This window comes from Armigeres subalbatus, chromosome 2 (genome assembly GCF_024139115.2).
Source record: "Armigeres subalbatus isolate Guangzhou_Male chromosome 2, GZ_Asu_2, whole genome shotgun sequence".
Taxonomy (NCBI): Eukaryota; Metazoa; Arthropoda; class Insecta; order Diptera; family Culicidae; genus Armigeres; species Armigeres subalbatus.
Window position 1 is genome coordinate 149,354,595 of NC_085140.1, and position 17,270 is coordinate 149,371,864.

Genomic DNA, 17,270 nt, shown 5'->3' on the forward strand with positions numbered 1-17,270 from the left:
GGCCATGCGATGGCCACGGATCAGGTTCCAGAAACCCGGTATTTCCAGTTAAAAGATCTACATAGAACATCAGTATAAATCAGTCTTCCGACACCTTGAACTTCTGAGAATTTCTTGAGTAAGCCAGAAAGTGCTCTTTCAGAGAAATACTGGCAATTTTAATACCACAGAACAAGATTCGGAGTCCCTGGAAGCCCATACCGATAGCCTAACGTGGCCTTCCAAAGGAAATTCAAAAAGAATTCCAAGGGAAATTTGACAAAAGTTTTCAAGGAAAACCGAAAGAATTTCCCAAGGAAGTTCTAAAGAATTTCCCAAGGAAATTCCACAGTTTTTGTAGAGAAAATTTTGAATAACTTTCCATGAAAATTCGAAAGAATTTCTCAAGAAAATTCGAAAAAATTTCCAAGGATACTTGGAACAATTTCCCAAGGAATTTTGGATTATTTTCTAAGAAAATTCGGAATCCTTGGGAATTTTAAAAAAAATTGCTTGAAGTTCTTCCGAATTTCTAATTTATATTCTTTTGAATTTTCTTAAGAAATTCTTTCGAATTTCCTTGGAAAACTTCTCCGAATTCCCAAGGTTATGATTGTCATTGGAAAATTATTTTTAATTTTCTTGGGAAGTTCTTCCAAATTTCATTGGAAAATACTTTCGGATTTCTTTGGGAAATTAAGAATTCTATTTTCTATTTTAAACAATTTTCCAAAGAAATACAAAAGAATTTCCCAATGGAATTTAAAAGGATTTCTCAAGGAATTTCAAAATAAATTTTCCAAGGAAATTTGAGACAAATAAAATAAGGAAGAATTTCCCAAAGATTTTCCAAGGAAATTTGGCAGATTTCCGTAAGAAATTCGACACAATTTCCCAAGAATTCTTTCTAGTCTCACAAGGAAATGCGATTGAATTTCCCAAATAAATTCAACAGAATTTCCCAAGCAAATTGCAAAGGAATTCTCAAAAAAACAATAGTTTCCCAAAGAACTTTGGAGAAGTTTCGAAAGAATTTCCCAAGAAAATTTAAAAAAACCAAGGAAAGTCAAAACAATTTTTCAAGAAGATTAAAAACAAATACCAACAAAATTCGAAAGAATTTTTCAAGCAAATTCGAAAAAAAAATCCCAAATAAACTCCATAGATTTTCCCAAAGAAATTTGATAGAATTTCGGTTAATTTCACAATGGAAATCGAAAAAATTCTCAAGAATTCTTCAAACAGTTTTCTATGTAAATTCGGAAGAACTCCTATGCCAATTCGATAGCATTTCCCATAGAATTTCAGAACAATTTCTTGTGAAAATTCGAAAGAAGAATTCAGAAAATATTTTTTTTAAATTGTTTATTTTCATATCAGTATAACCCGGAAACGGCTGTATGGATTTTATTTAATCCTTTAGAAAATGTGTTCTTTAATTATAATCTCTGACGGTTGTAAGAAAATCACGAATAAAATTATGAAAATTGAGAAAAACATAAATTTGTAACCAAACTTCGACCAAAGTTCTCACAGACTGAGCACTTAAACACCTAGCACGAAACAACGAACAGCACACATAACAACCAGTGGACCAGTGGAGAATTTTTGATCACGAAAAGTTCCCTCCTTAACGGGGCGGGAATCGAAACCACACTTCATGACGCATGAGCTATTACATACAAATTACTTTTTTTGTCGTAGGCTTTGTGGCCATGCGGTTAGCGACTAAGCATATGCGGTATTTCGAAAAATTTCGTTTCAGGTGGTTCGAAACGAAATTCCGCGGAATTTCGCGGAATTTGAGCATGGCGAAATCTGATTTCTTGATTTCGTTTCGTTTCGTAAAATTACAAAAAATTCGCTAGAAAAAACTAGCTTCTAACGAAATTTAACGGAATTCCGCGGAATTTCGAAACAAATTTAAACTTAAACCATACTTTATATTATCAAAAATTTTGGCTGCGCCGCTGAACATAATCGTAAAGTTGTTTTCAAAACTTTAGGTTATACAATATTCCTATTACCGCTTACTACAAAACCTCATTCTTAGTCGACAAATTCGTATGTAGTTTTCTTCTATATGAATGCGGAAACGATCATGTGGATGCTGGTCATATGACGGCAGCTAGTTCGGGAGAACGTGAAGTGAAAAAAATCTACCTCGCGTAGCAGAAATTTGTTTAAAAAGTGTGCAATCGATCGTGTTGATGCTGATCACACCAACTAGTGTGGGAGAACGTGAAGTGATAAAACTAATGTCTGCATCGAAGAGCACAAAACTATTTAGTGCGGGATCAATCGTGTTGTAGAAGATTAATAAACGAAACACATTGATCTTGCGTTGGAATGATTTGAAACACAGTTTTCGTCTTCTTGTTTTCAAAATAACTTCGTAATACATATTTTGTCGCTTACCAAGGGGTTTCACACGAATTACCTTCTCAACTAACCAACGATTCCTTTCGCATAGCGCTCACGGAGATGCAGCGCATTCCTTGGACTCTTATAATGATGATGATGATGGTCCCGCCACATACCCCCATACGCCACATAACAATGAGTGTTAAACTAATTTTCCTCTCCTAATCCTAAATCCTAAATTTTATAGCACGTGACCAGCATCATTATTGGTCATGAATTGGAAACACCGAAGCAAGTATACAATAAGAATAACTTTTTTGTATCCCAAGAATATTATTTAATTGGTGAGCTGTGCATATTTACTGATTAGCAACTACGATGTGTACAGTTAATCAAGCAAATAAGCTCTTCTTTGACTATTTGCACAATATGTAAGCAGAGCCGTAGCGTGAACTGCTAGCGCCCTTGGCGAAACCTTGATTTGGCGCCCCTCTTTTTATTATAAAAATGTGTAGATTTAACAACAATTTGACAATTTGAAATGCATCAACAGTAAAATTAGAATGTTTGGTGGTTTAAAGATGCTTTAAACATCATTCAATACTGTGAAGAGAACAAGAACTTTTGTTCCTGAAGTTCATTTGAATTGCAGAATGTCCATTTGTTTCCATTTGGTGATACTTTTTTTGATTATTTCACAAGTTATTTAAGCGACCTTCCAGAGCCGTGCTGGAAGTTCATTAAAATTGTTAAGGTTTTTTTCAGAGCCTACGCACTGCTGGGTCTATTTGGGTCAATAAAATCCAGCTCTGAAATGCATCGGTCGATTATCGGAATCGTTATCGGACCTATTCGCGTCAAGAAAAATCGAATTCTGGAGTGGGTCTGACGGTGTTTTGAAACCACTTCTGGACCTAACAGAGTTAATAAAATTTCACTCTGGGGTGAGATGGTTGAAGGTCAGAGTTTCTACCCGATCTAGTCGAATCAGGGAAAACCATTTTTTGGGGTGGGTTTGTTGGTGGCCGGGAGTTGCCATTGAACCTATTTGGATCAAGTAAAATGTAGTTTTGGACCACTGAACCCAGTTAGGACAAATTAAATCAAAAATAACTGTATGGTGTGTAGATTGATTGGTGGTCGAAATCGTCAACGGATCTGTTTGGATCAAGGAAAACTTAACTCAGGACTGTATCTGTCGATAGTTTGAAGTCACTTTCTGTACATATTTGTGTTGATAAAATTCAACTATGCAGTGGGTTGTTCAATGGTCGGAATTGCCGTTCACCTCAGGACCAATATACATTTGATTATAATAAGAAGAAAAGAAAAAAAACCAAAAAACAGGAAATTTACCTGAACTATAAATTACACAAAAATTCATACCATTACTTCCGGATATAAGAACAAAAGGCACTTCTAAATTTTGTCAATTGGTTTATTATGAATGTAACCTTTTAAAGATGTCCACTTAAAAAAGCTGAATAAATTCAAACCATTGAATTTGAGTGTGAATTGTCCTTTTTTAAGTTAATTAAGTTATTCATTTATCTCATTTCTTCTTCTTCTTCTTCTTATTGGCATTACATCCCCACACTGGGACAGAGCCGCCTCGCAGCTTAGTGTTCATTAAGCACTTCCACAGTTATTAACTGCGAGGTTTCTAAGCCAGGTTACCATTTTTGCATTCGTATATCATGAGGCTAGCACGATGATACTTTTATGCCCAAGGAAATCGAGACAATTCCCAATCCGAAAATTGCCTAGACCGGCACCGGGAATCGAACCCAGCCACCCTCAGCATGGTCTTGCTTTGTAGCCGCGCGTCTTACCGCACGGCTAAGGAGGGCCCCTTTATCTCATATATTATTCATTGTATAGTGTCCTACAGGGTTACCCAATAATCGGACCACAATACAATAAAGTTTTAAAGCTTAGCAAAGCTGTTAGTTTCGGATAATACTTTTGAATTGCGAAAACTCAATAAAAATGTCCACTTCGTTGTAGCCCTCGTTGTAAGTCTGGCATAAACGAGAAAGAGGTGCAGCTTTTCCCAGGTTTGTTCTTGATCTAGGGATGTAGAACAGATCCAACTGACGTAGACCATGCGTGGGAAACCAAAACTGAAGGTCACTAGTAATGCTGCAGTGAATAGAACCATGTACAAGTCGATGAAGCGTAGAGCGTAGACATATCAAGGACGCGCCGACGATCAGTTAATGATGTGATCTACATGCGACTTATTCTTCTCTGATATGGTTCATAAGGGTAATAGAATTTTCTATACAAAAAACGCTTGAATGTATGCTGCACTTCTTTAATAAGTTCTACATTTCACGAATAGTCACTGCTATCAAACATTATGGCTCCGGAAATCCCTCGGTGGCCCTAATATGTAATAGCTAAAATTTCAAATAATCCGATTCACACAATGTTGATAATCAAAATCCATGATTGTCAAATAACTTGTTAAACATTATATTTTTGTTTTTCTCTTTTTTCTACTGACCTCTTGTAACCGGTTTCGGAAGTCCTTGAGAAATCGGATTAGCAGTCAAAACTAAAACAAATCCATATAACATGTTGATGTGGAAAAAATGCAATATTTTTGGCTTGCTCTAGACTATTCCACATATCTCTCACTTGTCATAAGACATATCTCTACCATTGTACCAACCCTAAACTAAATAAATTTGTCTTTTGCTTTTAGCGTAATCCTTGATTTCAGCGCACCCTAAAGACTGGCGCCCTTGGCGGAGGCCAACCTGGCCAACCGCACGCTACGGCGCTGTATGTAAGAAACATTGCAGATTTGTGGGCATTTCTAGATCTTCGCATGGAATTTGCAAAAATAAAATCCAGAACGGGTTGAAAGATCATTAACATTGCTGGAAGTTCTTTACTTAAGATTGCTTTCAGCTAATACTGACCATAACAGCTGTTCTCATATGTCAAGGACACACAGACAATAGAAATCACGTAGAGATTAAAAAAAAAAAGAACACGGGAAATAGCTCAGTTTGTCGAGCTGATTGTATATAAGACTATGGGTCTGTTAAATTCAATCGGAAATACATATCTTCGTACATTTTAGAAAGGTGCACAGGATTCTTCTAGTGAGCAAATGTATGCTATATATGTAGACGAAGAATAAGAAGGAATACATTTTGGCTGATACGCTCTTCCAAATGTTGGTCTAGTAATATCAATTCTCTATCTGCGTATACGCCTGGCAGATGTGGATACATAATTGAGTATCCCACTAAATAAAAAATAAATCTAAGCATTCAATTTCTAATTTTGACTAAGTCAGTACTTAGTCCACGCTGACAAGAAAATATGAAGTATGCTTTAGCATAATTACATAATTCTTAAGTGAACTAAGGTTTTAAACGAAATTTGAATCCGTAGGTATATGAAAAATCCCACAATTTCTTTATTTTCATATACTTGCTGATATAAAACTGACATAAAATTGATCAGATTCGGGAGCACACGCTCCACGATGAATTTATTTGAAAGCGGCACAAATGCTGGGGTATTGTCTTATTGCCAATGGTATATGCGTCGAGAATGTGGCGATTTATCACAGATTGTCTTTTCTGTTATTGTAACTCTTTTGGTCGCAAAACAGTTATTCGACTTCGAAAAAGTGAAGTCAGAATTGCATACATAATGTAAAAACAATTTAATAAAAATTCCGCGGAAAAAATTAAAATTTCGTTTCGTTTCGAAAAATTTCGAATTAAATGAACCTTGATTTCGTATCGTTTCGAAGTATCGAAAGAAATCTTCATTTCGTTTCGTTTCGATCCGAATAAACATAGACATTTTAAATTTCGTTTCGTTTCGTTTCGTTAGGAAAAAGTGTGTTATCGCATACCCTTATTAGCGACGTCAATCGTCTAGACAATGGCATGGCCACAAAGCCTACGATAAAAAAAAAAGTAATTTGTATGTAATAGCTCATATAGGAAGGGAAAACAAGATTACAACAATTACAACCGCTTCAGTTATTTATAATAATCATTGATATAAATGATCTACGATAATTTGTTTTGTATTTTTATCCATAATAAAATCATAACAATATCAGTTATTTTCTTCTGGAGAAGTGATATCAAAATTTACATAAATATTTTTTTCTTAATTTTATTCAAGTGTTTTATGCTTATGAAATGAAGAATTTAAAAAATAAATTCCTGGAAATATTTTATGAAACTGCGCGATTTAGAGTGATTCAAATTTCGACTTTTTCGCTCCTCTATGCGTTAACGATGACGTTTACTGCTTTTATAACCCTGCCGCCAAACTTTGAGCTAATTTGGTCGTAATTGGTCGACTGAACACGTGCAGTTTTAAGTTCGAATGAAAATTACCATAGAAATCGCCTCTCATGCAAAGGACCATTCCGTACAGTGATCCATTAACTATTTTACCCAGTCAACACAAGATCGTAAATGATGTCGTATAAGATGTTAAAGTGGAGGCGATACACATACTTCCCCATACAACTTGTACGTATATCACCTCCACTTTAGCATCTTATGTTGTATTATATACGAGTTTGTGTTGACTGGGTAATATAATCAACCCGTTGACTTTATTTCACTTCCTAAGCTAGAAGACAGTTGTTGTTGCGAAGCGATCTGGCTTTTATAAGCAACGATATTATTAAAAAAAGAGACGATCCATTAATTACGTAACGTAAAAATTGTCAATTTTCAACCGCCCTCCCCCCTATGTCACACTTTTTGTATGGTTCATTATTATTTTTTGTGTGGATTGTCACACTTCCGGTAACCTTTTCCCCGGTTTTTCCGGTAACGCTTAAAGGTTACGTGTTTTATGGATGCTCCCTAAACTCATTTTTTATATTGATGTTATACTTTTACGTGATCTATTGAATTTCTCACGATTTTGTAGTTCCTTAATAACTTTTCTAGCATCAAACCGTTTTGCAACAAAGACAATGTGTTCCCTTGCTGAATTTCTTATGTTTACAACGCAGTCATATAACTGCTCCTTGAATTCATAACATGTACCCAAATCAATACCATTCGAAAACAAAGAATTGATGCGCAATTTGTTTTATTTCTCATTTTTGTGATTTTTTTCAGCAGTGAGCACGCCGGATAACAACAAAATACGACACAAATTGAGCCTAAATTGCCTGTTTTGCGAATGTTATTGATATAGAAGCATGTTATGAATGATGGAACGGATACCGGAGCTTGTTGAGCAACGGTTTTCCGAAAAAGTAACTATTTTCGTAGAAATGTTCATACAAACTTCAAACTGCGCGTTCTCAGTCAAATTACATCCGAAATAGCTAAAAAACTAAAATGATTATAGCAAATATCATCTTTTAAGCATGGGGAGCGATCTTATTTTTGCGCATCTTATTTTTCATATTTGACCATTCCAATAGCCTAATTGACCTTTCCCGTTATTTTTTTTATTCGCTCAATCGTTTCTTTATCTTATTTAAGATCAACCTTTCATATTTTTTTTATATTTTGACCTACATTACATTCTCTCGATTTTGGACCAACATCAGACCGGAATACTGATGCAGCATTGTTTCATTTTTTGGTTTTCGATTCTTGAAATAGTTAGAGGTTTCAAAACATTGGTTCTTTAGGAAGTTAACCTTAAATAAATCCATGAATCGATTGAGACAATAAAACGAAATAAAATTCTTGTAGAAAAAGGTTAATTGAGTCCAGAGACAAATAAGTTTAGAGATTAATGTTATCATGTGCGTATACGATCGACCGGTGATTTGCCATTACAGAACAAAAAAATAACATTATGAGACTTATAGTGACTTATTGCTAATATGTGAAAGCATGGGCTCAAACACGAAATGTAAAAAAAAAATATTACGATCGAAAATTGTAAAAAAAAAGTTGCGTTCCTATGAATATCTCATCAAAATGCTAAAATTTTGTCTATAAACTTTCTGTTTTGAACTTCGTGACCTTGAACTTGGCCCACATTCACGGATGTGACGTCATTTGTATCCATGTAGATGAGTTTATTATAAAGATAATACGATTCATTGTGATTTGTATATTTGTAGGTCAACGTTATGCATTGTTACAAAATGCCTGATTTTCATCTTAATGTTTTTATTAGCATTTTTCCACAGTTATTAATTGAAAACCGGGAGATGTTTCTCACCCGAAAACATTCTACACCGGGCCAAGAATCGTGTTCGTTTTCTCCAGATTAGCCTTGCGAGCATATACGTAGAAAGCAGGCTAATTTTCAGTTGGAATGTAGAGATCCATTGACAATACGGTCTTCGGATTGGCAATCCTACGTCTTTCCTCGGAATAACAACTAAAGATCCAGCTAGAACCTTAACGTCATAAGACGAACTAATGCTATTCCATTAAATTTCACCAATTTTGGCGAACTTTACAAGTTTAAGCTACCTATTTTATTAAAACTCTAAGAAAGCGAGTGAGAAAAAACATATGTTCACTGCTCCTGAGCTTCATCTGATAGCTCCTATGTTCATCCTATTAAAAACAAAGCGATAAAAAGTATTAATTTGATTCGTTTATGATTTTTGAGATTTTTTCAGCAGTGAGCTAGCGTTAGTAAAAAGAAGCGACGAAGAGGGTGCTGTATTTCATTGTTTCGAGATCAGATGAATATATATTCAGTGAGATGGGAAACGGAATAGTTCCCCTAAATGGAATATAAAATGAAATATCAATAATATGTTCTCCGAACGCACTTTTTTTCGACTGTGTTGTAGAACCGGATGATTATTGCGATTGATTTCTCCTTCAATGTAACATCTTCTTTTTGCCGATGTTTTTTTCACTCCGGATGTATATTGTCACAAAACACCGACTGCCAATGTTTTTTATTTCGGATTTTTTTGCTGGATACATATTCGATAAAGTTACAATCCGAGGTTTCCAAGGATATTATTGTAACTTTAATGATAAGTATTTCGACTACAACAGTAAGGTTATTTTCAGTCAAAGGTACACAGTCGGCAGAAATGTGCTCTTTTATTATACACTTTTTTTGCAATTTTTAACAATTAAATAAAATTCATTCAGTGAGTGCAATTTGCAACCAATAGATTAATATTTAAGTTTTCTAAATGTCACTTCGACCTGTCAAAAAAGTAACGTCGAAGCCAAGCGGGCGTGCGCCATTTTAACAGATTGAGGTAACATTTCGAGAACTTAAACATTCATCTTTTAGTTGCACTCACTGAATTCATTTTGATTTGATTAAAATTGATGAGAACAAAAGAGCAGATTTTTTACCAACTGTGTAGGATCTCTGCATCTCTGCCTTCAGTGTCTTGAATTGACCCGGTTGGAATAGAACTAACTTATGACGAGTAAAGATATTCTGCTATAAAGTTCAGAATAATTTTCTATTCAATAATTAAAATTATTATGTTACTTGATATATGCGTTAAATTATCCGGTTAATAAATTTTGCTATCTTCCTCAAGCATCCCGTAGGGCGTACATATGCAATCGAAAAACTTCTTTGATTTATTGCCAATAAAGTTATATTTAACATAAACTGCTCTAAAAATCAGAGTCTTCTGAAGTATCATCTAATAATCATTAAATTTTATCTAACGGTTTCCAGATCGAACGCGAAAAGGCTGACCTCAGCGTGCAAGTCATTCAGATGTCAGAGCGTCTCGAGGAGGCGGAAGGTGGTGCCGAAAGTCAGGTTAGTTGTTGCCCCTTCTCGAACATCGCCGTCGACAAATCACAATTAAACGAACCAATTCTGTCCTCCCCCCGCAGCTGGAAATCAACCGCAAACGCGACACCGAACTCACCAAACTGCGCAAGCTGCTCGAAGATGTGCACTTGGAGTCGGAGGAAACTGCCCACATTCTGAAGAAGAAGCACCAGGAAATCGTCAACGACTTCAGCGAACAGATCGAATCACTGACCAAGACAAAACAGAGGTGAGTACCGGTCGCGGTAGTCCAGTCCGAGGACGGACTCCCACGTTCGAATTTTTCCTCAACCGTTGGGAAAATGGCTCATAAAAATGTCAACCGTGTGAGTAAAATTGTAGGAAGAGCTGTTCTCATCTGTGTGATTCATCATTTCGACCTCGTTTTGCCGCTTGCATCAGCTGCAGTACACAGCACCCACCATTGCTTGACGGGGTGACGCGTGGGCGAAAGGAAACATTTGAGTCAGCCCCGTTTGATACCCGACCAAAGACTAGCTTCGTAATAATGGCAACTGAAATCACAATTTAAATCCATTTATAACAACACTATTTTGCATACTTGTGCTGTTATCATCAACAGTAAACAAATGAGTATCTAATCAATAGCACTGTTAGTAGGAACAGTAAACCAACTTCATTTACTTTAAATGTCCTTATGTATACCATCAGTATACTACAAGGCCTCAACATCCACATAAATATTTCGATTATACGCAATATCACATAATCAAACTTTGTTCTTCATTTGATTATATTGTTTGCTAGGAACAAATGCACTTTAAACACATTTACATTCCATTTCCTAATTTGCACACGTCACTTCAAACCTGTTCTGTTCATATCCCAAAAAAATCCACCCCCATGATTTTTTTTTATAAACACAGATACTCTTCTCGTTTCCTTTCAGCGCCTAGGCGTAAAGACTAATTTTAGGAACGTCCCAATGTAACGTACCTACGACTGGCGGTGATCTGGGAATTTAGCGAGTTTATTCGATAGTATGTTAACAAGCACCATTAGATACTGATGTTCCTAAATCAAATAGAACAAATTGGCAGGAACAGAAAGCAAACTGTAGAATGAATACTCCCTTAAAAAAAAAGTCAGATTAATTTTTTTCCAGTTTCTTCATAGGCTTATTACTTCAAAGCATAATTTTCATTCGTCTTATTCAGTCAATATGATGTCTCAAATACTGTTATAAATTACCTTCAATTCAATAGTACAACTACAAAGCCGTTCATCATCGCGATGATCACCAAGCCGGTTGGTTCTCGCTCTCTCGTAAACACATCTTCCATCATCATCGAAGCCATAAAAGAAAACGGAAAATTTGCGCTAATTTTAGTCCCATATGCTCCCACCTAGCTGGCTAGTTCAGGTCTCGTATGCTCGACCAATTTCACTTCCAATATGAATGCGAATTCCGGAGTGACGGTGGAATGATGATTCACAAACGCCATGTCTTGATATAAATATTAGCTTTAAAACGTCCAACAGCTCTTCTTTGAATATTCCTCACATTTGAATTTCTTATTTCGTACACGCCACTAATTGTTCCCCTCTTCATCGACAGAGTTGAAAAGGAGAAATCCAAACTGCAAGCCGAGATATATGAACTTCTGTCCCAGATCGAGAGCGTTTCCAAGGATAAGACCATCAGTATTAAGACCATCGAAAAGTTGGAAGTCCAGGTTACTGAGCTGAACATTCGCATCGAAGAGCTGAACCGCACCATTGTGGACATCACCTCCCACAAGACGCGGCTGTCGCAGGAAAACATCGATCTGATCAAGAGCGTTCAGGATCTGAAGATCAACATCGAAAGCATCAGCTTCTCCAAGACACAGCTGAACACCCAGCTGGACGATGCTCGGCGTCGCCTGGAGGATGACGACCGTCGCCGTTCGATCTTGGAGTCGACCCTCCACCAGGTCGAAACCGAACTGGAATCCGTCCGGCTGCAGCTGGAGGAAGAATCCGAAGCCCGCCTGGATCTGGAACGACAACTGGTGAAGGCTAATGGTGATGCCGGTGCCTTCAAATCGAAGTACGAAGCCGAATGCATGGCTCGCCACGAAGAGGTCGAAGAAATCCGCCGCAAATACACCATCCGCATCCAGGAGTCGGAGGAACACATTGAATCGCTCCAGGCCCGCTTGTCTAAGCTTGAAAAGGAGAAGAGCCGCCTGTCGAGCGAGATCGAAATTCTGATTATCGACTTGGAGAAGGCCAACAATGGCATACGCGAATACACTAAACGTATCGAAATTCTCGAGAAAACCAATATCGAAATTAAGACCCGCCTGGAGGAAACCATTACCCTTTACGACCAGTCGCAACGCGATCTGAGACAGAAGACCCAGGACTACCAGCGCCTGAGCCACGAGCTGGATGCCACCCGCGAGCAGAAGGACCAGCTGACCCGGGACAACAACAAAATGCAGAAGGATTTGCACGAAGCCCGCACCACCGTCACCGAGCTGACACGTCGCCTTCATGACTATGAAGTCGAGCTGCGTCGTCTGGAGAACGAACGCGAGGAGTTGACTGCCGCCTACAAGGAAGCTGAAGCCGTGAGTATGCCGGGTCGATGAAGAGAATTGCAATAATAATAGATGGTTGTTTACTAGGGACGCAAAGCTGAGGAAAAACGTGGCCAGGCCTTGGCCGGCGAGTACGGTCAGTTCCGTCACGACACCGAGCGCCGTCTGCTGGAGAAGGATGAAGAAATCGAAGTCATTCGGTAAGTGGCTGAATGTCGATAGCTTATTTTCAGCGTTTGTCAATCGCTTCGGCTAATGATGTTCACATTATGATCATATGAATATTGTTTGTTCCGTAGGTAAAAGTTCCATTTATTTCACCAAGGACATGACCGCATGTAGTCAATTCTAAGCATACGGCAAGGGTCATAATCCCCAAATCAACTAAGGGCCAATTTCTTCACCTCCGCTTAACTCTTAAGTGGTGCTTACCCATACGCTTAAACTAGGTTTAAGCACTAAGCTGAGGTGAAGAAAGCGTCCCTAAACGGCCTATCTCGCTCAATTATTACAATTACGTAATCGTACATTTTTGACTGAGAAAGGCATTGGTTATGGTTTATTATAACTTCTATCTATAATTTGATAACCGATCTACCTATTTAGTTACACTACGGTTTGATAACCTAGATTGCAACAAGCGCCCTAATGGTTGTCTGGTCAGATGTGACGCAAGGAACCCTAAATTTTCCTTTACTCCCACCAAAGCGTTTCTCAAGTGTTTTCATTCCTGCCAGACGATGGACCTCAGATGTTCTTGTCCTGGGTGGGGTGTTCATGATGATCATCCGCAGTAATTTGTTTTGTACCCGTTGTAGTTTGAGTTGGTGGGTTTTGGCGCAACTCTCTCAAACCGACATGCCATAATCGATCACAGGGAAGATGATTTGCTTGTAGACAGCTAACTTATTTCTCAGGGTCAATGACGACCGACGGTTGATCAAAGGATACAGTAGTTTCATCAAGACGTTAGTTGAAACAGTGACCCATGCTCACTCCCATTTGACCCATTGTCACCCCGACGAGGTAGTTCTAATTATCGAATGGAAGAAAGTGATCCACACGAAAAGTTACGCTTAGAGGGGGGAGGGGGGTTCAGCGGGGTTCAGCGAAGTGTGACGATCTATACAAAATTTTCAGATGTTTCATACAAAAAGTGTGACATAGGGGGGAGGAGTGCCCGATTTTTGCGTTACGTAATTAATGGATCTTCCCTAATAGCATATGGTCCGTGGTTTGCCATGCGGCGTACTTTAATCTTGCAGGTATCACATGACCGCTGGACGGCTGCCATTTCCGGATGATGCTATTGATGAGTTGCTTCGTGTCTTTGGCCTTCCAATCACTTTTGTATATAATGGAGCTCAGTTGACCAAACATCCTTCAACAGTTTTCGAAACATTTTCACTTTTAAAATTGTCCACTATGCACTTTTTCCACGATCTTTGATCGCTTGAAAGAATTGTACAATGCGCGCCGCAGTACTTTTGATTTTGACGACATGTTTTAAACAACTGAACGTGTTGGAGTAAAAGTGCGACAATTTCCTGAATATTCTAAGGATTCATTCACATAAGGAAATATTTCTCTGAAAGCATTCTTGATCTCATAAAAAAAGTTTTGAAGTATTGAAATGCCCGTTTTTTAGTGGCCACCCGTTACATCAGATCTTAAGATACAACTAACCATTTTTTGTTTCAATGAATCAAGTGCAATTATGTACCTATGAAAATCGTAGCTACGAGCATTAACCTATCGTTTCTGTCAACTAAATGTCATTCATATCATCATCTAACTTCTTTTGCCTCTTCTTTTCTTACATTCAACACCAGGGGTGCGAATTCTCAATCTCAGTGACTGAGATTTGTAAGATATTGATACCATTACCTTATCACACTCACTTCGTAGCAGTGAAAACTGAAAATGATTAGCAGCAACAATCAAAGATAAACTAAACAAAAGACTTGTTCTCTCACCGCATACGCAACCCACAGTGACAGTCCATTCAGTTCACTCGCAGGTGCGCGAAAGTGACGGCCCTACCCAGCAAACACAAGATCGTATATCATAGCGAATAAGTGTACAAAGTGGAGGCCATATACGCACATTTTGCATGCAGTCAAATGGAGGAATGCGCCTATATCGCCTCCACCATGTACACTTATTCGCCAGCATATGCGATTTTGTGTTGACTGGGTATATAAATGCATGGGTGAATACTATCACTTGAAAGAAAAAAAAATTAAATTTTCGCCGAATGATCATCAGCTTCAGCCCGCTGTTGGCAAACCGAGTTGGCTAAGCTATTCCTGCTTTGTCTTTCTGACTGAAAGGCATCGTCATAGGAAAAAAGAAACAGAGAAAAATACAAAACAAAAGAATCGCATTCAGCAGGCATTGTTGATAAATTGCACCACTGTTCAACACACTTACTAAATTGGCGAACTTTGAACCTGCTCCATTCTGAGCCCTTTGGCTTCCCTTCGTAAACATTCAGCTCTCTATCCGTTCCCTTCGGGTTCTTCTATTCCGTCAAGCCATTCAGTACCCGCATCAATTGTGACTAGTCCCGGCGGTGGATCAATCCTTCTCTGACAGAGGGTTCACCAACGACTCGCCTTCATGGGTGATCGGACGAGCACCGAGGTCAATCTAAAGATTCCGAGTGGAGTTTGCTTCCGGTTCAATGGTGCCCCGACCCGAAGCCAAGACGTTCTTACTTTACTTACGAGTCCTAAACACCTCCGGTGGTGCAAAGGGCCAACATGAAAGATATCCATCTTGAGCGATGCGATGTCCAGCTATCGCTTTAACCTGCTACCAGGTTAGCTTTCTTTTATTTATTTATTGAGGCTTCGCCAGGCCCAAATTACATACCGCAGATATCTCCCTAGCAGCACAATCCAGACTAATTTGATTATAGCAACTCAAATGTAACTAAATTTGGTTGTATAAGGGTTACAGTAGCTTTTGAGCAACATGTGTGCTTCTAGGTCTGTTGATGAACACTTTTAGCCGTTGAGTGTTCTCCACTGATACACACCATTTTTCGCTAGCGTATAACAGCACAGATTTCACGTTAGAGTTGGAAATTCGTATTTTGGTGCGTTCACTTATCTGCCTACATTTTTCCAGATATTCCTTAAACTCGCAATGGCAGCCCCTGCTTTTTTGATCCGTGCGCCTATTTCAATCTTGGTACTGCCGTCTGACGCCATTTGGCTACCAAGATATTGGAAGCTTTCAACATTCTCCACTGATTGCCCGGCTGCTGTGAAACTGGAATGATTACATCCAACGACTTGTTTTTTTTTGACATTGATGACAAAACCTGCCAAAGAGGAGCGCTTTATCTGCACATCAAAGCGCCGTTGAGCGAGGAGTGCAACGTCATCAGCCAATTCGAAGTCGTTTATGTTATAGGCTGCCATAGCAGCTCGCGGTTTAATTCACGGTCAATCGCACCTATCAGAATCTCGTCGATTACGATGAGGAACAGTAACGGTACCTTGCCTCACACCAGCTACGACCCGGATAGGGTCGAACAAGACCACATAGCGCAGCACTCTACACGAGAAGGCATCGTACTGTGCCTCGATTAGGCCGATGGTTTTCTCAGGAACCCCCTTGCCTCTCAGGACGCCCCCACATATTCTCGTGATTGAGACGGTCGAAAGCTTTTTCGTATTCAATGAATACCAAGCAGAGTGACTCTCCATTTCACCATCCAGCTCCCGCTTTGATTGCGGACTACTCGGATAGTCCTCGGCGGCAGGTCTGTCATTCCTCGACCAGCAGTTTCCTGGCGTTAGAAATGACCAGACGAAAGCCCGACGACCCAAGATCGGCACGCTCACGCGAAACGAACTACCGATTAGTCCCCGGCATCGGATCTATCCTATTCCGATCATCGATTCTCAATGTCTTTGAACCATTCAGCACTTAGGGGAAGAATGGTTAATATGCGCCCCCTAAGCAAATATCTTAATTTAATGGTGATTTCATCCGAAATAGTGTAATTTCGAAGTGTTTATCAATAATCTAGCATATCAGTCATTATATGATTCAATATTTTTTAAGAAAAACCAACAATATTACAAGAAAACGATTTTATTCCAAAATAGTGAATTTTCATTTAAAATGAACGACGCTGGGCAATATGCGCCACCCAAAAATGATAATCAAAATATTCCAATACTTTTCACTAAAATAGTCACACTCTTTTACAAAAGATTAGAGTCAGTTTTATACTTTAAGGTAGTCAATATTTTAGACTAATTGAAAAATAGAGAAAATATTTTTTGAATGTGAAGAAAAAGCATTGTTGACGTAAACACCGAAAATGCATCGGAAAGAGCCAAAAAACATTTTATTTTCAAAAATTTAAACACAGAATATTTGACAAAGTTTTTTTGTAATTAGGGACGATTTTGAAAAAAAAATTGGGCCAAGAAAACGTGGTGGCGCATTTCATACGTATCTCCCTTACCTTACTTACTTACCTTACCAAATGACTCGGATAAGGTCGGTGCAAATAGTCACAATGGCAAAGAGGATGAAACTTTAAAAATGAAGACAAATTTCTAAAACCATCCTAGATTCACAAATTTATATTTAAAATAATTGAAAAATTATATTATT

General features: G+C 38.3%; 1 protein-coding gene across 1 annotated transcript in view; it reads left to right on the forward strand.

The window, feature by feature from the left end:
* The window catches only part of LOC134210995 (paramyosin, long form), an 80,317-nt gene that overhangs the window by 22,743 nt on the left and 40,304 nt on the right, over positions 1-17,270 (forward strand). Inside the window, exons 3-6 of the mRNA XM_062687496.1 lie at positions 9,979-10,065; positions 10,143-10,309; positions 11,660-12,659; positions 12,717-12,829. Coding sequence (XP_062543480.1) covers positions 9,979-10,065; positions 10,143-10,309; positions 11,660-12,659; positions 12,717-12,829 — 1,367 coding nt within the window. The remainder of the gene's footprint in view (positions 1-9,978; positions 10,066-10,142; positions 10,310-11,659; positions 12,660-12,716; positions 12,830-17,270) is intronic.